The following is a 25329-nucleotide window of genomic DNA, read 5'->3' as shown; positions in this document are numbered from 1 at the left end:
TGTGTGTGGGTGGGTGGGTGGGTGGGTGGGTGGGTGCGCACGTACGAGTGTTTTTGTACTAACTCACCCATATACAAACATTTTTGATAATACAGTATGACCACACACATAATTGCACCCACACACACCCAGACTTTGCAGCTGCTCTTTCTCAGCCTCTCTCTCTCTCTTGCTCGCTCGCTCTCTTCCTCTCGCCCTCTCTCTCTCTCCAGATCATTGTTAATCAGTCTTGTCCCATCTCCTCTCCACTGGCTGTCAGTGGCTTGTCAGAAGCCCGTCAGAAGCCCCTGCAGTCCGTCACACACTGCTGCCGTTAATGACATCTGATGACACCTGTCGTTAAAGTCACCCACTGGAGATGACTGGGGGGAACTCGTGTGCTCACTGCTTGGCAATTGTTTCTTTTGTTCAGTCGGCAGTGTGTCTTTAGGAAACGTCCAAACCTAATTGCGCTTCCACTTATTTATCTTTCAGCTTATCTGACTTCCTACACCTAATTCTCCACAACTGTCTTTGCACTTGATGGTGTCGCAGTTTACAAATGGCATAAGCAGTGAAATACCAACCCAAAGAAAAGAAAAAAGTGGGATCACGGAGGCGTTTAGTAAAGATAGGACTGTAATAGAAAGTACAAAGGCGACTCTTAATTAGTGATACGATTTGGACTCGTAATACTGAACTAAAGTTGCACAATTTTACATTCACAGGAAAATGCAGTATGTTTAACACACTGTCTGTGTCTACACTATACAAAGTACACATGCTTTGTGTACAAAGACTGGTGCATATTTTTCTTCACGTTCAAAGAAGCCGTGGAAAAGGTTGAACTGCTGTTCTTAAAAGATGATAATCATCCGGCTGCTCTGCTCGTCTTCCCACATGCTCAGCTGCCTCTTCGTTGCTTCGTCGCTTCATTTTTCTTCAGCTCCAGCCTGTCAGCACTTCCCTCCCTTTCCATACATCTCTTTCATAACCCACCACTGTACCTTTGTCCTCCCCATGCACCTCTGACTCCCCCCCCCTCCCTGTCTGAACGGTGGGCTTATGACAGAGCCCTTGCTGTGCTGGAAGCTTTGAATTGCTCTCCTTGTCTCTCCTCTCCATTCTGTCTCTATCCCCCCACCGCCTTTGTTTAAACCCCCCCCCCCCGCCGTTTGCTTTCAACCGTCACGCTGTCTCTTTTTTCTCTCCCGCACGGCAAATTCTTTACACCCTGTCGTTGTTCTCATTTTTTCCCCCCCAGAGGAGGAAGTGGAAAACTTTGATGTGTCCAGTCTTCAGGAAGAGGCTCTGAGGAACATCGAGGCTGACAGCTTCTGGTGCATGAGCAAACTGCTGGACGGCATCCAGGTAAGAGTGTGTGTGCGTGTGTGCGTGCGTGTGTGTGTGCATGTGTGCGTGCGTGTGTGTGCGTGTGTTTAGAAGATGGAGGTTGTCTAAAAACGAACCTTTAGTCCAGAATTGGATCAAGTCACATTTCCCGATTATAAAACTGTTACTCAGCTACAACATGGACGGCCAGCACCACATGCTTCATTCTTTAATCTTCCCTTGGAGCAGACATAGAGGAGGAACTGAGAGTCTGCTCACTGATTCATCTGCACTGTTTGTGTTGACGAAACATCAGCCTGACATGCACACACAGCTGGCCAGCTTGTGTTAGCTACCTGCCAGGGACACACTGAATAAAGCAGAATCCTCACACTGTTCACTCAAAATCCTCGGCTTCATATTTCGTAGCCAAAAACATAATATCTCTCCAAAAAAAACAACAACAAAAAAAAAACACAAGCAGTGTGCAGAGTCTTTTTTTTCTTTTCAGCATCCTGAGTCACCACAGTGCCACATGTTGGGGCTGCAACTATTCACTGCTCAGTTTACAGGACTGTTGTGACTCAAGGCGGCTAACATAACCAGCTATCATCCACATGGGGGGGGGGGGGGGTGACGCTATCTGGCCACCCGACATGCAGTTTGGACAGACCATAACTCCCACTGAGCAGCCTCTTCTCTCTGTTTTCACTGTTTACGGAGCAGCAATTTCCAAAGTAATCACACCTTTCCACTACACAGGCCCTTTTTTTTTTCTTTCTTTTTTTTTTTTAAATGCTATAACTCGTTTTCCGGCCTAAAATCTCTCCTCGGTCGGTGTGCGTTTGTACATGTCACACTACAGTTGTATGCGCGGTGTTGCTTGTTGCAGGGTTCGGGTGGTCTGACAGTCCCGTCCGTTACAAAGGCAGCTTACCCTCCTGTGTAAGCATTATGTATGCAGCAGCTTTTCTGCGTGGGTTTTAGAAATGTGATTGCCTTGCATATTCTAAAGCAGGCCAGAGTGTCTGGAGAACAGATAATTGCGTACAGATCGCAGCACCACACTTCACTTTGTTTCATCATTTCTTCCCAAACCTCCTACTTTTCTTTCTTTTCTTTTTTTGTTGCCCACCAGCTCTCTTAATCGACCTCGCTCTCAGCGGTCATGCTTGAGCCATCTGTCAATTCTAAATGCGCCTGCCTGCTTGGACTGGTGGTAGATTTGCCCTCAACAGCACCACTTGTATTTAGCATCCTCAATTCTGCCTCCATCCCAAAGTATATAATTACCATATCTCTTGGTGTGTTAGGAGTAAATTATTAAGCAACAGAGAAGTTTAAAAAAAATTGGTAAAGTCCCTTCAGTACTTCATTATCTCTCAACATTTTTTTTTGCCATATTAGAGTTCCTTTTGAGATGCTTGCAACACCAAAAGTCACTTTAACGGCCCGGATATTACTGTTTGTGTCCATGACCATGTTTTAGCACACTTAGTGTGATCATTGCTTCTTGGCACCGTTGAAAAAAAAAATCCTCTGCCAAGTCTCCCCCGTCGGTTCAATGACCCAAATCTAAAGTAACACTTAAGAGAATGGCTGCAGCAGTTAGTCTTTAAATGTATCGATTGGGCAAGATTGTTATTGTCATATGGAAATTAGTGTTTTCAGGGTAAAAGAAACACCCTTGGTAGTGTAGTTTTAGTGAGAAAAGAGAGCAATGTCTCGACGAAGTGGCAAGGCACTGTGACGCCAGCGGTTGGTTTGTCAACTGCCGATTGGAAGCTTCGAGTCTGGCATCTCGGCCGTTGTCAGCTTGTTTTTTTTGGAGCCCGAGGTGACCATATTTGGACAAGTTGGGGGAGTGAGGAATGGATCTGACTCGGAACTCAGAGATACTTTGTTCGGCCACTATATAAGTATATGGAAAACCTGACAGCAGCTCAGTCATGTCAATCAAACCAGACACGCCCGTGTTTTTTTTTTTTTTTTTTTCGAGCCTGTGTATTATTGCCCTTTAAGTAACTTCCAAATTGGCTTCACTTTTCACACCCGGAGACTACGTCCTTTTAGTCTATGACTTTCACCTTAACACGGGGTTTCTGTTCATTTGTGGTGTTTAATTGATAGATTAGTGAACTAAAAATATACTTAATTTTTCATGTCCCCACACTAAAGGTAATTAATAAAAAAAAAGGAGCTGATGTAAAATGTGAGCATCCATAAATAACTATCAGTTGGTCGGCTCTTCAGTCGGGAAATGAATAGACGCTGTGCCTTGTTGCCCCCGAGAGAGCGAAACAGAGCGAAGTGATGAGGGGAAGTCAGAGAGAAGAATAGAGTGTGTGTCTTCGTGTCTGCTTTGTTGTGCGTGCGGCTGTTGTTTGTCCCCGTGCTTGTGTTTGTTTGTGACCTTGGCTCCAAACTAATTATGTGCAATGCACCAGGGGAAGTCCATGCCCCCCTCCCCTCCCCCCTCCCTCTTAATGCTTTCTAAACAATCTGACTGAGGCTGAGTGCCTCAGCACCATAATTAGTTGTTGATCCTTGCTCTGACCTCATCTCAAACCCTCTCACATCCACTACACACTATTACACTTAACTGAGGGCATGAAGGTAGAGGTCTGGGTTAGCGAGAAGCAGAGTCTGTCTGTGCAATTACATTTGGGCACTGCCTTTTAAGCACCTTATATATATATATATATATATATATATATATATATATATATATATATATATATATATATATATATATATATATATATATATACACACACGTATATATGTGTATATGTGCACAGTTTCCTGTGCAGTTAGTGCCACGATGGTGTCCTCCTTTTTTTTTACCAATTGGTGTGAAATATTTAAAGGATTTAATTGCACAACAATGCATGAGCAAACTTTTAAATGCGATGTTTGGAAACCACAAAATGGTTGGGGAATTGTTTGAAGGGACGTTTACTTTATCTCATCCATCCATGAAGCACAGTTGGTGTGCTTTTCTCGTAGTTTTATATAATTACCTGGTATACAGCTGAAAAACTTGAGCATTTTTTTTGTTTTGTTTTGTTTTTTGTAATACACTAAATTGGCCCATAGCTCCCATTTGAGTGCTTCACCACCATGCTTCTCTTTCACCAAAATGTGAACATTTTGGCTGTCAATTCAGTTAAGCGGGTTCTCTAATGAGCTGCTGCTTTAATTGGCAGCACTGCAGCCCCCTCCTCTAAAGAGCAACCTGGGATGAAAGATTAGAGAGATCGAGGCAATACTAATGTCTGTGTTGACAAAATCAGAATAACCGGATGATTTATTTGGTGAAAAAAAAAAAAAACTTTTCTTGTTAGTCTACACCGTTCTAGACCGCTGAAAAGGTTCTCCGATTTTTAATGGCTGAGGACGAGGAGAGCAATATTTTTCACTTTTGCATTTTCATCTAGCTCTCAACACACCCACGCACACTGGTTTTAGGGACATTGAGTGACAGTTTAATGGGTAAATTAATGAAGAGGGGCATTGTTTTGTCCTGGAATGACCTTTGTAGGCGCAGGTAAATGGACGGGCATTTGTGTGTATGTGTGTTTGAAACGGCATCAACAAGATAACAGCACACATGCTATTTACACATCAAACAGAAAACCTAAATGTGCCGTATGTAGTTCTGACGCGATCAAAACAACATGACTGAATCTGGGCCACTGGACTATAAGAGCGTACATTATTTAAGTTCCAATGTGTTTATTATTATTTATTATTCATGATTATGCAGTCATGTTATCCATTAGAGTGCTGTTAACCGTGCTTCTACATTAATAGATAAATGTGTTCATAATACGTAATTGTCCAAGAATTGATGAAAGAAAAGACACAAAAAAAGTAAATGGAGTTTCTACAGATCAGTACGTTTAACCAATTTGAGACACAACTCTGTTAAGTTGACCCCCATGTTGCCCCAGTCTTTCCAGCAGCCAATTAGTCTTGTACTGCGCTAAATTGGACAGCGCCTCTGGCTAACTTTACTAATTTATCTTGTTAAAATGGTTCCAACTCTGCCGTTCGACTGAATTTTAAATGAAACTGTCATCTCCGCTCAATATTGTGTTGTTGATTTAAATATGTCTTGTTAATCCCAGACCATAATATATTATTAATGTCTACAATAAAAAGCAGTCAGTCAAAGCCTTAGTAATTTAATCTTTGTCACATTTTACAGTACAGACAGCAGCACCCATTGTGTGAGGCGGCGACATGCCTTCCACGCATAGCCAGTGAGCTTGTGTCTTTACCTGCCAGGCCCGGAGAGGGAAATGAAGTCAAAAAGTTTAAAAAAGTCCATTATTCCTCCAGCACACCCCCGAGGGCTCTCAGTTTTAAAGCCAGCAGATGAAAACCTGCCTTTTATGCTAATTCTGCAGATATGCCTTTTACAGCAGGGGATCTTTAAATGTATTTTTTCCAGCGTAGTACCTAACTTTGAGAAATTTGATTTCGCCGTGGGATCTGAACCTATCATATTTCAACAGTAGTCTTGACAAATGGAAAATGTCTCTTTTTGGGTTAGTGTGCCATGGTTTGACTTCCTTCTCTGTAGCATGATGCTCACTTGTTCGGAAGAGCTGATTTTATTCATCAGACATTGATTTGTTACTTTTCAGAGTCAATCTTACTTACTGACTCGTGAACATAAAGCTTCTCTCACCTTTTTGCTTTGAAAGTTTGAGCAGGTGACAGCCGGAGTAATATTCAGTAGCTTTTTCAGTACGACTTTATGTACTGAATTAGGAAGTATACGTCAGGTACTCTTAAAGTAAAGAAAAAAGGCTATTTGGCACAAGTTTATTCACAAACCTATGTCATGTGAACCCATCTGCAGCTAAGCCACCAAAAAAAATTAAATAAACAGCATTAAATGAATGTAAAATACACAAAGATGAAATGGCCAACAGCTCCTTCTATCGCTGCTGTATGTCTGATGCTGTACGTCTCTTTAGAACGAGCCAATCGGAATGCGTCCGCTCATTGTCAAGGTAACCATCTGTTTCCACGGTTCCTGCTAGAGATGAGGTCTCCCCAGAGTAGTGGCAAGGGTCCGAGGAGCAACGTCTAGCAGACGGTAGCCAGACCAAAGCAGACGCCATGTCCTGTTCTGGTTTTCCCGAGGGTCCCCGACCGTCACCTTCGGCTGTCACTCAATCCAGCACGCACACACACACACACACACACACACACACACACACACACACACACACACACACACACACACACACACACACACACACACACACACGCGCGCGCGCGCACGTGCACGTGTATAGACAGAAGGAGTGATTCGCCAGCTGCTGTGTCTGTGTGTGTGACGCTCTACAGTATGTTTGTGTACAGTGTGTTTGTATTTGTTTGTCTTCTAAGTCTTATTGGGGAGCCTGTATTTGTAGCCACTGTTGAAGAACAACTTAGACTTAACCCCCCACACCTCCCTCTATTTTTTCTTTACTGGTACTCAAGAACTAACTGTTCACTTGCTGTCCAATATATCTCTGAAGTTGAACTCCGCTTTTGTTTCGAGATAGTCAACGTCATTCACTTCAACTGCGAATCTCCATTATGTTGGCTTATCTTTGTGCTTTTAACTGGATCCACTTCTTGTACTTCACGTGTACTTTCATGTGATATGTTATATACGTTTTTCACCTGCTATTTTTATTTAACAGTTGACTTAAAGAAAAGTACTAATTCGAGTCATGTAAAAGATGTTCCCAGGTTACGTTGCATTATGCAGTGAACTGATTTCTTATACGAGTAACACTGTCAATGTAACTGTTTCAGGTAATTAGAGAAACCATAGTTTCTCCAGCTAGAAAAATAAAGGATTGTTGGGTTTCTAACGGAAAGACATGGAAGAAAGATGTAAAATACCTCTGTCATCTTATCTCCTCTTGTTAAGAATGAAAGCATTTAACCTTCAATGTGAAAATGAATATATATATATTGTAGACCCACGCAAAGGTTTATATATGCGCCGTCTACTATACTTTGTTCTAATCCAATAGTGAAACATTTTTGATATCCAACTTTAAAAAGTATATTCAGAATGATTTATTATCTGCTTATTATACGTATCCAAATGTGGAATGCTGTCTAAACACAAGCAGTTGTACAAGAAGTCTAAAATTGACAGCTGTCAAAACAATGTGCGGGTTTTTTTTTTGTTTCGTTCAGTGGCAGCTTTTGGTCGGTAGTTCTTAGACGTCATTTGGCAGTCTGAAATATCTTGACATCTATTCAGTGGATTGCCATGGAATTTGGTACAGATATCCATGATGACTCTTATTTAATTCCTGGATTTTCCTTTATAGTGCTGACAAGGTGTTAACATGGTTGGTTCTTGGTTCAAATTGATTTGGCTTTGATTGACGTGATTTTTAGCGAAATGTCTCAGCAACTACTTAACTTAGACAAGATTACCATTAAGTCGAGTACAGACATTCTAACCCCCGTCAGGATGAATTGTCTTTGGTAATTCCCCTCACTTTTCCCCCACCACCGTAATTGGATTTGTCAAAAACGTTGATTTAGAACCAAATATCTGATAAATTAACAGCATTCCCATCAGTTTCAGTTATACCTTGGCAAATGCTGACATGCTAAACTCAAATACTTAAAATGATAAACATTAGCAATATAGCATTTAATGTGACGCCCTACCTTTAGTCCAGTAGCACCAGCTGAATGAATTTCTCTGCTGGGCCTCAAATGTCTGGATTACCAACCTTCTCTTGCTGCCAAAACACATTTAAGCTTACTGCTCTCACAATCAAGGCCACGTATGCTCATACAAACTCAAAGCTGCGGTATGAAAACTGACCAATGCTCCTGAAGGTCTGAGCAACTGTAATTGTCTGCACCACCTCTTACTGCTACCTGTCATCTCTCATAAACACTTTCTGCTTCTCTCAATCTTTCCCTCTTACCCATACCAGAGTGTGACACATCATTGCCCTGTCCTTCAGTCCTGTCTGTAACACTCTGTCTGTTATTATGTAGCCTTTATCTTGACCTGTCATCTCTGTCTTTCCCTCTCTCCGCTGTCCCCATGTGTCTTTCTCTCTCACACACTCATACCCTTGCGGCATTGTTGTATTGCATCTGTCCAACTTGCTGATAGACATCCGATGCCACAAAAGGAGGCAATCTTAGTCCAGCATGGAGCCATTGTTGGCTCTAATAGAATGGGCCGAGAGGTAAAGAGGAGCTATTGATTCAGCTAACTGAGAGAGGAGAGAGAGAGAGGGAACAAAGGAGGAGAGAACGGGATGCTGTTGACACCTGGCTGAGAAAGAGAAACACAAACTTCAGTTGTGATGTGTGTTCTCTCGCTCATGTGGGTGAACCGGGGCAGTTCCACTTACTTGCTTGGTCAGACGTGGTGGATGGACAGATGGCAGCAGAAGAGGGGAATGCATGAATAATAAAAGGAGCGAAAGTTGATTTCCTCCTGTTGCCTCAGCTGATCAAAGATCAGACACATTGGATGTGACAAAGAGAGGAAGTGAATCTAAGAAGGATGGGGAGAAAAAGGGAGAAAATAGAAAATGGGACAAAAATATATGAATGAAAAAAGGAGGGAACAAGGGAAAATGATTGGAATGAGGAGGAGGTGGTGAGGCGACAAGTTGAGTAAAAAGGAAGGGAAGCAGACGAAGACGCAAAGGTAAAAATGAGTTGTGAATAATGGAAAAAAAGAAGAAAAAATGAGAATTGAGTAAAATGTATTTTAACGCCATCACAAATATGTCAATTATAGATAAACAGCAATCACTCACAAAATAAAATGCAGAGCAGTATGGGGAAAAAAAACAACCTAAACAAACAAAGCAGAGGAGACATAATGCAATGTTCAAAACAAGTCTAGCCTCATTAACACCAACAAAGAGATGAAATAGGTGGGAGAGGAGAAGAGTTAAAGACGGTTATAAAAAGAAGTGAGAAAAGTAGATGGATTAAGATCAAGAAAGCAGAGCGGAGAAGCGTGAGATTTAAAGGTGATGAGAGGAAAATAAAGGAGTATGGAAAGAGAAAAAAATTAAAGAGGGAATAAGGAGTAAACGATGAAACTAGAGGAGTAGTTCAAGATGAAAATGGAGAGAAAAAGACAGAGGGAGAAACGAGAGATAAAGTGAGGGATGAGATAAAGCGTTAAGCGTTCAAAGAGTTATGAAAACCGCCTTAACCTTAAAATGCATTACTAATTTGTAGTGGTTGATTCCATAACAAGGGGAGAAAGAAGCAAAAATCCACTTTCCCTTTAATATCTGTAGAAGTATAAATATATCATTAGTAGAATTGGATAATGTTAAGAAGTGGAGCCAATATTGCAATAATGATATATCAGTCAATATTCTTTATATACAAATACTGGGATTTATAAACACACATTTTAAGTAATGATCCCTCCGATGTGGGTATAAAAGGCAGGATATTTTCAAGTTTATTATCCACACTGACATCAGTCCACTTTAACCTTACGCTTCAGTGGGATTTTTATAATTATTACAAAACAAATTATAATACTGCATTATGTTCTTTCTGTCTTTCTTTCTGGAGATTTGTGTGTGCAGCCTCAGTGGCTGTGGCTGTGCATACAAACTATCTGCTGAACCTACACCGCTCATTTTGTTCAAAAGAGGCATGCCGTTGTTGATTTTGCCAGAAGATAAAATCTATACGTTTCTGTCTGGCGGCAAATGTTTCCCTTGAGAGATGTCAAATGAAATGTAATCGCAAACAAAACCAAAAATCAGAGTATGCGGGATCACCAATGAACTAAAAATGATGAGTCATATCCTTAACAGCAAAATAATTTGTGTTCCTTAGAACCAATCATTTTATAAGATGCATTATGCAGATTGTGAATAAACACACAGATTGGTAAAGTGGTGGGGATGAGGGAAAAATATGAAGACAGATATGAAGTCAGAAGGTGAGACAAAGGTACAAGAGACAAATACACAATAAAGAGAGAATTAATGTGTAAATAAGAAATATGTAAAACAAAACAACAAAAAAAGGAAAGAATTGACTAAAGGAGGAGGACCAAGAATATGAATTTGAGCCATTGACATGAATATACAACTAAAAAGGTCATTTTGAGAGACGGGAAGAGGGGGGTGGGGGGGCAGTTGATTAAGGCCAACAGCTTCAATAATGCAAATGTAATTACTTGTACTGGCGCTCACACTAGCTTAGCACCTAACCACATTAACATTGGGGTGGTAGAAAAAGAGAGCGGTGCAGAGGCTCCGGACAGAAAATGGAGACAATGAACAAATGTAAACTCACAAAAGCTGAAGTAAGTTTAAAGGTAATTTAGAAAGTGAAAGGAAAGGTAAGGCAGAGGAAATTTGAAATTACTTAGGGAGGAATAGTAGAAAGGATGACAGGAGGAAGAGTGGGTGAATTGTGAGACAAGAAAAGAAGTGAGAGGAAAAATATTTAGCACGAAACCAGGCAGATGCTATGGAAAAAGAAAACATTCGCGTTTCAGGAGGGTCGGAGCTTCACCGTTCAAGACCGAAGAGCAGGAGCACAACCGGGTGGGTTTGCTGGGCGTTCCTGGGATTGTTCACCCTGAATCTGTCCCCGAGGATACGACTGTCAACACCGAGATCTATTGTGATGTCCTGAAGCGTCTAAGGGTCTCTAACGGCACAACGCGAAAGCTCACGGCCTCGGAAATATGATCAGACATCTCCCTTCCCTCTCTTGTCTCAATTTGACTCCAAATTTGATACACAGTCATTCAAATTCATGTTAGAAATCGCAAATGCACACATTCCACTATGCACAAAAACGCGCGCGACACGCGCTGACGTCGAACAGGCGACGCGATTTTGAATAGTTACTGGCGAAGGTTTTTCCTTCCCCTGCGTCACGCGCGTCGATGTGCTGTGATCGGTTTACGTGCAGCAGGAGCAGTCTTGTTTTGATCGTACCATCTGCGTCCACACAAATGATAACATCACCGGCAAAAGTTAAAATGGGTAAGAAAACGGATTACACAGAAGGCAATAAACACGAACGAATGGCGAGAAGAGGAGGAGCAGCATTTGCGGACAGTAGAGGAACGTATGGATTGGAAGATGCTCGAGAGATCGGGATGTGAAAACAGTTTGGGGGAAGGGAGTCTCTGCCCCGCCAGCCGCCGATGGACTCGGGGAGGACACAAGCTCCTCGGTCCTGCTGCGCCTGAAGGACAACTGGAGCTGTTTATTGCTAAATGACTTCTCTTGCCCCTCTCGTTTTCCTTCTGATTCTCTCTCTCCATCGCTCTCCCTCTCCCCATCTGTGGGATAGTTTGCCACATCAGCTGTTTCCAACCACACTGGAATGACCCCTCAAGGAAACGTAATCCCCGTTGTGTGTGTGTGTGTGTGTGTGTGTGTGTGTGTGTGTGTGTGTGTGTGTGTGTGTGTGTGTGTGTGTGTGTGTGTGTGTGTGTGTGTGTGTGTGTGTGTGTGTGTGTGTGTGCGTGTGTGTGTGTGTGTGTGCGCGTGTTTGGGGGTACTCGCACACACAAAATGCTTATGTGCTGTTCTCACAGGGATTGTATTCTGCAAGTCCAACCAACTGACGCTGCCCACTCACACTGAGTATATTCAGGTTCGGTTATTATCATCATCATCTTTTAAAAAAAAAGTCCAAACATATCAGACGCATCAAATTGTTTAATTATACTGCTTGAAATTTGACATTTTTTAGAGATGAGGTTGCGAACCGCAAACGACTGACTACTCCCAGTCCCCGTCCAAGTGTGGAAGAAAATGCATGGAGGCGACAAAACTTGCACACAAAAAAAAACAAAAAACAACAACAACACAAAAAAAGCCTTCTGTAGAGCCGTGTTTAGTTTGTCCCTTCTGGGCCGCTGTAGAAACACGGCAGTGCAACATGGTGAGCTCCGTGGAAGAAGACCTGCCCCCAATGTAGATATGAAGGGCCCATTTACAGCTAACGGAAACACAACGATTCCTTAGATGATTATACGAAATCCTACGAACTGGTTCTATAATTTTATAAACTAAAAGGATCGGGAACAAGAAAAAATACCTTCAGGTTATTTGTGTAAAGCCACGAGCGCCACCGCCTTGGTCATAGATGCTATTTTTAAATTTTGTTGCACTACTCTGGCCCGTCTCCAAACAACTAGTGTTACTAAAAACAGCAAACTAATACCTTTCAAATTTAAGCACACACGGCAGCAACTTAATAGTTAAATGACCCTTCAGGTGACCACAGGCCTGTAGTCCATCTCAATATTTAGCTGTACTTCCGGCTTCATAAAAACACAGACCATTTGATTTTAAATCTGCCTTTATCCAGGTTTGACGAGGGACGGTAACTATTTGAAAGGGATCATGGAGAAATAAAGACCTCCATCCGCACAAAGGAACGTTTTTATTAATCCACCACTTCATTTCAAATTTGAGCCCGGGGACCCATGCGAGGCTCGCCTGTTACTTTCACAGAGACACATTCACACTCGGCTATTTACTTTGTGCTCGAGGCCAGAGCCACCCCATGTTTCGTCATGCCGGTGTTAGTTAGGTGGCCCATTTCTTTATTTACTGCTTTTAAAAGAGGACTCGGGCTTTGCGCGAGGTGTGAAATGGGCCCTGGCAAACACCAGAAGTCTGCAGAGAGGCTCCTGCGCTCGTCGTGAAAATCTGTCCTCGAAGCGAAAATGTGAAATTTCAGACCCTTCGAGATGCTCTGTGATCCGCTGACTCTCGGGCCAAGTGGCTGCACAACATCGATGTGAAACAAACGCTGTTTGTTTTCAAGACAAGGGATCAATTTCACAGCTTGTCGAACAAATTACAGAAAAATATGACAAATAGTCCTGTAATATAATATCTTTTTGATCTCCTTAGCTTTGTTTTTTATTGCTTTTCTCTGCATTTTGTTGTTATGTGGCCACAACGTTTCCAGGAGTGTTATGTGCTCACTAGCCTGACCTTCATATTGCTTATGATGGTGTTTGAGGCCTATTTGGTTTTTCCCTGTATTCACATTGGGAGTCAGCAAAAGGCTTAAAACACAAACACACTTAAAAAAAAACAACAACAACATTCCAGACCAACTATTTTGAAGCGGGTTGGAGACGAAGCCTCAGTTCGTTCTGACTCCGTCTGATTTTTTTCTTCTCCTCAGGACAACTATACGTTTGCTCAGCCAGGCATCCAGAAGAAAGTCAAGGCCCTGGAGGAGCTGGTCAGCAGGATTGATGGTGAGTCATCTGCCTTGCCTCCATCCATCCATCCATCCATCCATCCATCCATCCATCCATCCATCCATCCATCCATCCATCCATCCATCCACCCATCAATAAAGTACTGTCTGTTCACAGCTCCGCCATTTGGACTTGATTTCCACTCACTTCTTCTCTTTCCTGTCATTGCTTTTCTTTTTCTTTTTTTTTTCTGTTCTGTCCTGCCGTTTCATCTTTTTTCCATTTCTTCACTCTTACCTCTCACACATTAACCCATTTTTGCCAAACGCAAAATTACTCTTAAAATCATGATACGAAATCAGCTTTAGTTTGTAAATTAGTTTGTGAAAATTTTGAGAAAATCTATTTGATCAAATGTTTCCCCCGTGTCTCTTGTGTTTTTGTTGTTTCATTGCCTAAACAATAAATCTATGAAAACTTGAGAGTTCGACGAGGGAATTCTGATGCATGTATGACCATTTTAAGTTCGGAGTCAGTATGACCTCTTTGTCCCGAGACAATAATCTTCCACATTCCTCTCTACCAACGTAGTCATTCAGTTCATTTGATCTAAGTGTCTTGAGTAAGCTCATGTTTATGCCCTGAATATATAAAGGAGGAGGGTTTGAACTTAACGGACACTCTGCGAACTAAGAATAACTACAAAAAGAAAAAAATGCATAAAGAAATAAAAAGTAACCCGAAACTTGCCTTAACTTCGACTTCACACTTAAACTCTTGTTGTTTTCACGCCATTATTTCCCAGCGTTTTTGTCAGCTTGCAACGGAACGACTCCACAATCACGACTCAGTAATTTTCCCGCCGCTCGGCGGTGTGGAAACGTGTGCGTGCCATCAGCGCAAAACAGTGGCGTGCTGAGGCCCGGAAGTTAATGTATGCACCCCGAGTGTACTCGTACGCAGCTCAATGACATTTCACACACACACACACACACACACACACACACACACACACACACACACACACACACACACACACACACACACACACACACACACACACACACACACACACACACACACACACACACACACACACACACAAACACAAACAACTCAGTGTTAATTAGTGGAGCTACTTTTCCCTCCGAGGGCTCCCCAGTTTTTTCTTTGTTTTTAGTTTCCTTTTTTTTTTTTTTTCTTCTTCTTCTCAAAACAGTATATGTGTCATCCGGTTTGAATAATTTCCCATCCGAATTTAAAACGTGTCTGGCGTTTCCAGCGGCCCACGATGCATTGTGCAAAACAACCGTCTTATCAAAGCAGGCTTTTGTACAATGGTCATGTTCTCGGCTAACCTTGGTGCTGTCCAACTATCCTGTCACCCGCTCTGTCAGCCAGGGGGAGGGGAGGACTCAGCCGCTGCATTCAAATGGGTAGGGGAGTGTGTGTGTGTGTGTGTGTGTGTGTGTGTGTGTGTGTGTGTGTGTGTGTGTGTGTGTGTGTGTGTGTGTGTGTGTGTGGGGAAGTTAGTGAGTACGTGCTGGCATGTCTGTTTGCATGTGCAATTGTGAGACACAAGAACGTTTCCCAAAGAAAGGACATGCACGTGAGAGCGTTGATGCATGTTGTTGTTTGTAAAAAATAAATAAATAAAAATAAGTGTGCGTTTGTGTTCGTACATGTGTTTGTGAGAAGATTGTATGAAGTGTGTTTTTTTTTAAATTTTTTTAATCTGTTTATAGAAACGTGCCACCGCACGCCAGCAAAGACATACAAAAGTGACTCGACATTTTTTTTTACTGTATCTTATTCCATAAGTGCGCCGTCATCATAGCTGGGGCAGAGACATTTTATACCTCGCTAGCTTGACATTAGCAGTTCTAATGACATCACAGATAGCTTTTATCTTATGTTACGGGATTGTTTTTCGCCCTGCTGTCGACATAGCATCTGTTTTGGGAACAATGGCGTCTCGTCTCCTCCAGAATTACGCATCAGCGCTTATCGGATGCAGGGTTGTCCTGAGTGCTGTTGTATTTTGATAAAAGGTGGGGGGTCCTCTGTTTTCATAGCAGGCGGATGATTTGGCAGAATTGTACCAACACGGGTTTCTCACTCCTCATAGAAATACATTTTTACATTTTCTTGAGGATTTTTATTTTGCTGTTTGTTTGCTTTGGTTTTCTTTATGTGTAAGTGTTTCTTGTAAGATTATTTTGAGAGCACCGATTCTTGACATTTCCATCATAAATTGCATTCAATCTTGAGACAGTAATCTTCGCTAAAAGGGGAAAAAAAACAACAACAACAACAAAAAAATCTGCTAAATGTTTCAGCCTCGTATCAGTTAGATATCTGATACTGGGACATTAGTAGTTGATGGAGTATTTAAGACAACGGAAGGAGACACGGATGGTGGGAAGGAGGATGTTATTGAGCTCAGTTCAGTATTTGATTGCATTTATGTGTTAGGTCAGCTGGGATTGGACGTAGAGTAGGTCATCACTCTGTCTCACAACGTTTTATGTCCAAAGATGAGTTCTAATGAAAAGATTTAAGTCACTTAAATTGAAACCATATTATTTAACCTTCATAGGTTTGCTGCCCCGGTGAGGCTTCATACGGCTGTTGCTCGATGACACAGTGAGATTTACTCGTGTTAATAGAGCAAAAGTTCTGTGTTTTAAAATGGAACCGTGTTGGTGTGGATGTAGTGTAGGGATGGAAATGGGGTACCGAAGGACGGGGCGCTTTTCGATGGTAGCGATGACAGAATTAATTTGGTCAGTGCCATACAAATATTGAAGGTGGGTACTCGGCCTTACTGCCAGATTCAGTGAAAACATACATGTGCTGTGAACTCACAGGAAATAAAGAATACAGATTATTACAACGTTTGTATGACCCTTTCCTCACCATTCTTTACCAGCTATGCCTTTTAGCTTAGTCAGCAAAAGGTTCTGGATTGTTCCTCTACAGTGTTCTTCCTTATTTTACCCAACCCTGTAAGAAGAACTTCATCCACTGATGAAAGTGATAGTGAGTAATAAGAGAAAGTTGACAGCAATTGTATTTCTTTGATACAGTAGGCGTCACTCTACTGGACAGTTCAGAAGCAGCTGTGAGGTCTACCAAAGTTAAAATGGCGTGATTTTTTTGTTGTTGTTGTCTAAAGCCATAAATTTTCAGTTTTTAAGGATACGGTTTGATAGCCATAACGTCACCAGTTTATGTCCTGGAACCGAAAACACTCCCTCCACTCAGGTTGGTAAATGAGTGCCAGTATAGGGCCATGCTTTATACGGCATTCACGCCCAGCATTTCCAGTAAAACAAAACTAAGCTTGTTTTTACTTATTTATATTTTTTGGCGGAGCACGTTAAGTTGTCTTTGAATCCGGCCCGATTGTGTAAGCCCAAATTAAACTTGAAGTAAGGAGGCCAGACAAACTGCAAGTATTTGTTAAAAGTCCAATATATGTATTTGCCTTTCCTTTGATGCTTTTAGGTTGAAAACAGCTACTGACATTGCTGGCAGCCTTTTACTTTGAAATGTCTTTGTTTCGCCGTCTGATCGCCCGTCCCCCGGACCCCCGTCCCCCGCCGCCCCCGCCTTCCCTAATTATCCTCCTGTTATAAATGACGCTACCTCCCGTTGGCCTTGCTTGATACTAGCACATGTACCTCCTCAAAAGACAAGCCACTTTGTCGGCATGTGATGCTTCTCCGATCTCTTTATCGCTGTCTCTTTGTTTTTGTTGCATGCGACGCATTTGTACAAGTTCATCAACATGCATATTGCCCAAAAGGTGAATTTACTTATGCAAATGAGAGGCTCCACTTGGAGCATGCGGTAGCTGGATTGCGAGACTGTATTTCAGAGGGGAAAAAAAAAAAAGGCTTCAGTATGTTTTCATGCCTTTGAAAAAAAAAAAAAAAACCTTAAGATAATTTGCCTTTCTGTAGCAGTAGGTGCCTTTTGAGGTGGCCGTGTATTTAATGCGCGTGGCATTTGGCGTGTTAACGTGTACCTCCAGCGGAGTGTGTTTTGCTTCGCTGCTGTTTGTTTTTTTTCTTCATCTTTTGAAATTTGAAAGGAGGTTTTGAATATTGCACGGCATTTCTTTAGCGTTCATTACGTTAATGTATTGTTGTCGTGAACCGTCGCGCAGCTATACATTGTGTGTATACGTACGTACGTACATGACAGGCCAACATTAATCATGTGTACGCGCACCGTCTACAATTTTCAGAAGTGTTTCATCTGACATGTCACACTCATGCAAGTGCAGAAATAAAAGATGAGGGCTGCTCTCGTGCCGGTTTCCTTGCACATGAACCACGCCTCATACTTCACGTTGTGATCTTGGGACGGTTTATTGTGTGAGACGAACAAGAAAGCTGGAGGGAGATCCCTCAGTCCACTGAGATTCTTTACATTTAGCAGGTGTTTTTTTTTTTTTTTTTTTTTTTTTACACACTGACGTCGAAGGGTTGGGTACTGGAGACGCACAGAGCGATCGGGATGAAGCGTTGAGGTTCAGGGTCGGAGTGGCGAAGCAGGACGAGGTGTAACTGGACAGGCAACCCGCGCCGACGTTATTATTTTTGGAGTTTACGGATCTTGCTGAAAAAGCTTAGTTGATGAACTGCATGCAGAGAGCTCAGCCTGACGTTTGTTGCCCTTTCTTGGATTTTGAAAGTTTAAATTCAAGCAACCCTTACCAATGTTAGCCGTGATAGTAATACATTTACCAAACTCAGCCTTCACCTTAAAAGCCTTCTCTCGTGTCAAATTAGAAGTAAAAAAACGTACGCTTTCAAAATAAAACCGGGTGTGGAAGCTAATAAGCCAAAGAGGCTCATGTTAAAACCAACATATTGTCTATTATAATTTTCTTTATCCTACTTATGATACTCGCTATACACTGCAATACAAGAACGATGTAATTTCTTCATTCCCTTGTCGTAAACATGGATCATCACTTGGGGATGCTGACTCTTTTCCTGGGATATGCGGTCTCATTTTCTTTCACCTTATCATGCGTGTACCCATCGAGTGTTTAGTTAAGATCCCGTTACAGGCTTCACCATGAGTCTGCTTGAAACACCTGAAAATGTTTTTTTTTTTTTTTTTTTTTTAAGCAACTCTTGAAGCTAATGCTAGCTTCATGAGCTAAGCAGCCACAGCTAATAACTGCTACCAGAAGCAGTTTTCATTTCCGCCTGCAAAATCCACAATCGCTGGCAAGAAGCAAGAAGCCTGCTTTTGTCCACCTCTGTCTGACAGGGAAGACGTATTGTTTTAAACATTACTGACCATTTCAAGTGATAAATCTGCTTCAGCTATTGCTGTAAACCGCTGATGTGCTGGAAAGCTTGTCAAGCGTAGCAACGGTAACCGTGGCGGCGGGGCTTAGCCAATGAGCAATTATAGTTAAAGGAAAAGATCTGTACAAAATGACACGCATACACACATCTGACTTAGTGTGCAAGATCAAGTTTACAGAAAATCAAACACAGAAAACCAGGCCAGATTGTCTGGTTAGTGTCTGTAGTGTGATTTATTTCAAGCTGGCACGGGTGAAGTAAGAGCAATGGATAAAGGTTTCAGTGAGATGAGTGTCTGCAGTTAAAATGTGCAGTATATTTTCTGAAGGATGAATCAATTTGAAGAGTTGAGAGCTCGAAAAACAAGCAGTTTCAAAAATACAAAGGCTGCTTTGGACTGAGAGCTCGAGATGGTAAAAGGAAAAACAAAAACCGTTCAGAGAGTGGGAGAGAAAATAAAGTGAAACTGTAATTACATTTTATACCAAGGAGCGTGAAGTCGGGCAGAATTGGCCTCATCGGCAGAGCCCTGGAAGCTCACTAGTCACTGTACGACCTCTGACCTTCCGCTGTCCACCCGCCGCGGGCTCCGGTCCACTGTGGAGAGCAAACTTGCCGGCACCGTGGCCTCCGTCCTAAACTTTAACCAGCAGTAGGAAGGAAGACAAGACTCATCAGTCAATCAGTGTCTATGAAACGTGTCATTTTCAACCTCACTCTGCCTTCGGAACTATCCAACCCAGCATGCTGAGCAGGGAGCCAGCTGGAGAGCAGCTCACGGTTAGAAAGGCACGAGTTCTAGCACTTCACTTCACTGTGTGGGTCCCCTCTTCCTCTCCCTCTCCCCTCCCCTCCCCTCCTCTCCTCTCCTCTCCTCTCCTCTCCTCTCCTCTCCTCTCCTCTCCTCTCCTCTCCTCTCCTCTCCTCTCCTCTCCTCTCCTCTCCTCTCCTCTCCTCTCCTCTCCTCTCCACCTCCTCCCCTCCTCCCCTCTCCCTTCCCTCTCCTCTGCGATAACTCCTGATGACAAACGACTGTTCCCTCCGCCAGCCCCCCACCCCCTGCCGTGCACCGCCTCCTCTATGAGTTTGGTGAAATCGCTAATATTAGGCAGAGTAAGTTCATTAGTGCAATTTAACATTGTCTAAAGTTGTTTTAGACAACTTTCTCTCTCCTCCGCTGTGTAGCAGCGAGCTCAGATCCGTCACTATGATGCATTCGCCGTTAATGAGCTTGCCTTGTTTATGCTTTTACAACAGCATGTGATAATTAAACTGCAGATAGGAGTGTGAAATAATAGCTTTGTGTTTACTTTGCGCCGTGCTCATGCGGTGGGGTGTGCGCATAATTGTTAAACTTACATGTGAGCAGTAGGAGACAGGTGTCACTCAAGTGTTGGCTGTGTGTGTTTGAGAGTAATAATGTACGTGGTTTTGGCTGGAATTATCTTGCATGATGTTTCACCAATTAAAGCTTTATTAAAGGGGTGTGTGTGTGTGTGTGTGTGTGCGCGCGCGTGCGTGTGCGTCAGTCAGCCCTGATTAAGAGCAGTGTGTGAGAGGAGAGGATGCTATAGTTCCTCCCTAACTGGCTTTTCTCATAGATTCCCTGACAGCTCTATAATTACAGCTCTATTATGAAATGTGTGCGCCCGAGCGTGTGCGAGAGAGAAAGAGAATGAGTGTCATGGGTTTGATGACTAGGAAATAGGGAGTCGCTGAATTCTGAGTGGTATTTTTAATCTTTTGTTATGTAAAGAAGCATAAAACAAACATTTATCAAGACCACGGAGATGAACAAAGGCGGCCGTTCTCGGTCTCACAGCTCCGCACGCGGGGCGCTTTCTGCTGACATTTCTGCCTCTCGCCCGTCCTCCTCTGCGAGCCTTCGTTGCCGGCACGCCATGCCATGACACCGGCATTGACACGGACGCTTGAAGTTCACATTAAAACCACACTGAGACGGCTTGATGCAACACGCGGCCCTCTCTCTGCGCGGCTTGTTTTGTTGGAGAGACCGAATCGTAAGCGAAAACAAAACGCTCGCCAGCTGATCATGTAGAAGTCACAAAAAGAATGCACGAAACACCCTCCGAGATAACTATCCTACTTGCTGCTGTCGCAGGTGGTCGTTGGGAAATTTGGTTTTAGTGGTACATGGTATGAAAGGTTTGGGAACCTCTGATGTACAAAAGTTAGAAACCATACACCTGAAATATAACTTTGTAGTTTTCTAATTGCCCGAAATCCCATGAAAAGTTTTAAAAACATCAATGAACCGTTCTACTTCCAAGGAGGCCGACGTATATCAATCCGCTCGGAGAAATAGTTCCAAACAAATACTTCTGTTTTAGTAAAAAAAAAAAAAAAAAACCCACACAAAACAAAACAAAGCTACCATCATTAGCTGTCATAGGAAATTACTTGTTAAAATGTTTTTGATGTGTTACAAAAGATATAAACTGAATATTTGCCGGTCTACTTGGTAACCGCGAGCATTGTTGTCATTTCAACAGCCCGTTGAGAAAAAAAATGCATTCTGTTGACTTCTAACCTAACAGGTTAGAAGTCAACAGAATACATTTTGAATCAGCTCTTACTGGAAGCAATGATGTCAAAGAAATAATTAACACACCCTCAACTCTACATATTACATATATTCTGCTGTCACTTCTGGATACCATTGACCTGTTTTATATGCACTTCATTCCGCACCACAGTAACATGCGATTGCTTTGAAGTGTTGTTTAATAATACAATTAAACTTCCATTTGTCATCTGGGTTTTGCTCTACAGCCTTGCTCAGACAATTTTGATAGCTCTGTAATTACATGGCTATTATGTGGAAAACGCTGTGCGTGCGAGTCTGACTGCAGCAGTTATTAACAGAGAAGGGTGTTATGAAGGGATTTATCTGCACGCGTTACTGTCTTTATTATATCTATATCCAAACAGACATTTGTATCTCTACCATTGTTTTTGGGGGTCTTTGAAGCTGTGGAAGCTTAATTTGTGTGTGTGTTACTGTTGGAATTTGACCGTTTTATTTTTTTGTTTTTTTGAATATTCTTTACGATTCATGTTTTGGCAGAATCCGTGCACCGCCACATGCAGCAGTACGAGGTGGAATACCTGCAGTTTGCCTTCCGCTGGATGAACAACCTCCTGATGAGGGAGCTGCCACTTCGCTGCACGATCAGACTGTGGGACACCTACCAGGTGCAAACACACAAACACACACACACAGCAAAGCTCCTGTATTTGTGCTTTTTGTTATCTGCTCATTTCTATCTACCTGCCTCTGCGTGAGATTTCAGATGCGGGGATATTCGCATCTATGATTGCTTCAGAAGTAGCTCTTTTGTGTTTTGCAGCTATTATATCATGGCCAACCCAGCAGTATGATGTAACATAATACAGATCTTTTTTTCTTTTTATAAAGGCATTCAAACATTGCAGCTTCCTCTATGGTAATCTTAATTATACTGCGCCCTGCCGCCTAAATGTGCAGCTTGGCCCCATCACACAGCCTCGCTACCAACTTAATCTTTACACTTAAAGAGGACGGTTTTATTTGTTCAGTGTTAGCACTAGATTAAGGCGGTGATGAGGAGGTCTAAAAACTTTGAATGATAAACAGTTCTGGAGAAAAATGAGTTAATTCCGGAATGAAATCGAGAAGTCAGAAGCTCCTTTCACCTGCAGAACGAAAGTTTTAGCTGATTTAGCGTCTGGTTTAATTTCTATATTGTGGTTGCCGTGTTTGTCTGTGTGTGCGAGTATCAAAGTAAAGCCTATTACTGTGTTGATCTAGATGTGTAAATGTGAGCGAGAGAGCAAGATCTTAATCCCATTCAAAACGATCTGGATGTGTTCATCCTGCTGCCCTATGACATGTACACAGAGCTTAATAGGCAGCACCTACAGTCAGGCCAGATTGTTAACCTCAGCCGGTCTTGTCAATAACACCTAATGTCTGCTATTGATTCAGTGAGGTGTGTGTAAATGCTGGAATGTGTGCTGAGGCTTGAGCCGAGTACATATAAAGGATTTTCCACTTGATGCAGAGGTTTAAAGGTAAAGGCATGTGATCACATCAGAGTGTTTGATTAGACTTGAAGAGGAGTGAAGAGTTGAGGTAGGCTTTGAAATGAGCTTCTCCATTGGTGGCACCTCCAGCTGTGACAGGTGTTTGCACAAACGTGTATGTATCTCAGTAACAGTGTCTGCCCTGTTCTTCTTCCTGCTGCCTGTTCTCGGCTCCTTCAACATGACTCCCGAGTTCCTATTCCATCCTTTTCTTTTGATATTCTTCTTACTTCTTATTAAAATGGGATTCTATAAAATGCAGATGTACCTTTTCAAACTGTAGATACTATTTGGGTCATCATTTTAATGTTTGCTTATCTCTAAACGCTGACATGGCAAGTCTTAAGTCTTAAACTGCACATTTCCAAACCTCTGAATTCGCAGTGTGAAATGTAAAATGCAGTGAATGAAGTTCACACTTATGGTTGAATGAAGCTTTCATGAAGTAGAATTAGCCTGGCTCCGCCCAGCTATTGCTCACAGCTTGAGTCTTTACCGTGATTATAGTGTTGAAACTGTATTCGCATGAACGTTTGCTCTTGGGAACCAGTGACTAGTGGGGGTGGCGGCTAAGTGTCGTGAAGTTGATGTCAAGCATTTGTTTTTAAGTTTGGTTCCAATAAACAGATTTTATTTAAAAAAAAAAAAAAAAAAAAAGAAGACAAATACAACAAATTGGACATGTTGCAGTTCATAGTTTGAGTGCATGGTTCACTGCCGACAAACCATAGCTTGAATTATTAAATACCAAATGAATCTTGTCTGAATCTTTATGAACTCTTACTGAACTGATGGCAGTGTGACACAGATCACCCCTGACAAGTAAAAGCCACATAGCAGATAGGATTTTGTTTTTTTGCCTAACTTGAATTAAAACCAAGTTACTTCAGGCAGGAACAGATGTGTCCTTTCCCTCTAAAAAATATTTTGTCAGAATGTCCTTACTTATAGTTTACAACTGAGAATTTTGTATGATCAAACATTTAATTTTAAAATATTTGCTAGACTTGAATCATGCAAAATATTATTTGCACACAAAATGACATCTGTCAGTACTTTGAATCTGGATACTTCCGCTTCCAAAGCATCATGTTACTTAGAGGTTTTTATATTGTCCTTGACGGTAAAATATAATCTATTTTCCTCAGTAACATAAAGCTGCTGAGTCAGCTACAGTGCAGCCCTCATGAACCTGAAAAAGATCAAAGATCCTGAACACTTAAAGTCCTCCAGTTTAAGTGCAGCTTTTGCGCTCACCTGAATTACCTGAGTGTCGGTGGATAAAAGGCATAACAAGCCTTTTTGTTCTCAGGAAGAAAAAAAAAACAATAAATTATGTTTTCCTGGTCCTCTTCAGCCACCGGATGTTTATTTTAGTGAATGACTGATATCGAATCATTACAACACATTTCTGCACAACCCCCTGCACACACTTCCACAGGAGAGACAAATTGTCTCGTAGGTGTTTTGGTGTTTCAGAGTGGACTATTATATTTTTCGGTTAGTTGTGTACAGTGAAGGTCTTCGTTGCCATTGTTGCCATTTCAGTTGTTATTGATGAATGAAGCAATGGATCATGTGAGGCATCAGGGAGGGAAAGCGTGAGCGATGGGGTGTAAATATGATGTACATATATCTGCCTCGAATTGCATCAAAACAATTATGAAACCAGAGTGGGCAACCTTTACAATTCTCTGGCCTATTCTGATAAAGTCAACAACTGAAAATAACAAACATAATTCAACACGAGCTTTGTGGTTGAGTAGACCAGCAGTATCAGCTGTAATATATAATGGTCTCTTTTTATATGCGACGTTTGAAAGATGTCCAAAGTAGCAAACAGTTATTTTTCATCATGCGTCTTCAGTCAAGAGCTTAGTGACCATTTGAAGGGAACAGACAGCACTTCTTTTTTATAATAGATTTACAGCGTCATGAACAAAATAAAATGCATTTTACTTTGTCTTGACGTTTAGTCACAATTCACGTCGTGTTTTTTTTAACACAATTTACACTTTGATGTCAGAACACTGAAGTACACTGACGGAGAAGTTATCACCACAGGACGGCTTTAGTTTTAAGTTCCGTATTCTTAATGGTTTTGCAATTATTTTTTGTCACACAGTAACACCGTAAATATTTGTTGAACAAACAGAATATTTATATTAGACCCTTCTGTAGATGCACACATGCCATTCAACAAAGGCGTCTTTAATGCAGATGTTATGGTTGAGGTTCGACAATTGAAAGCACTTGGTCAAAAGGATATTCATTCAGCTTAGCATTTCACTTCATATGATATTCGATGGCAGCTCTCTGTCAATCTCTGACAGTTCAGTCTGAGATTCAGGAGTGATGTATTAGTGGCGG

The 25329-nt window shown here is 41.9% G+C and overlaps 1 protein-coding gene across 2 annotated transcripts in view; it reads left to right on the top strand.

Annotated features, from left to right (window-relative positions):
- The window catches only part of tbc1d22a (TBC1 domain family, member 22a), a 119628-nt gene that overhangs the window by 63768 nt on the left and 30531 nt on the right, over positions 1–25329 (top strand). For both annotated transcript variants that reach the window (XM_069700274.1, XM_069700275.1), the window contains exons 10-12: positions 1244–1350; positions 13522–13597; positions 21962–22089. In XM_069700274.1, coding sequence (XP_069556375.1) covers positions 1244–1350; positions 13522–13597; positions 21962–22089 — 311 coding nt within the window. The remainder of the gene's footprint in view (positions 1–1243; positions 1351–13521; positions 13598–21961; positions 22090–25329) is intronic.

The sequence above is a fragment of the Brachyistius frenatus genome, unplaced genomic scaffold, assembly GCF_029030835.1.
Source record: "Brachyistius frenatus isolate BFR_SWC_R1_liver_20210118 unplaced genomic scaffold, ASM2903083v1 Contig_33, whole genome shotgun sequence".
NCBI lineage: Eukaryota > Metazoa > Chordata > Actinopteri > Embiotocidae > Brachyistius > Brachyistius frenatus.
The sequence above is the reverse complement of the archived record's forward strand: the minus strand, read 5'-3'. Positions and strand labels throughout refer to the sequence as shown.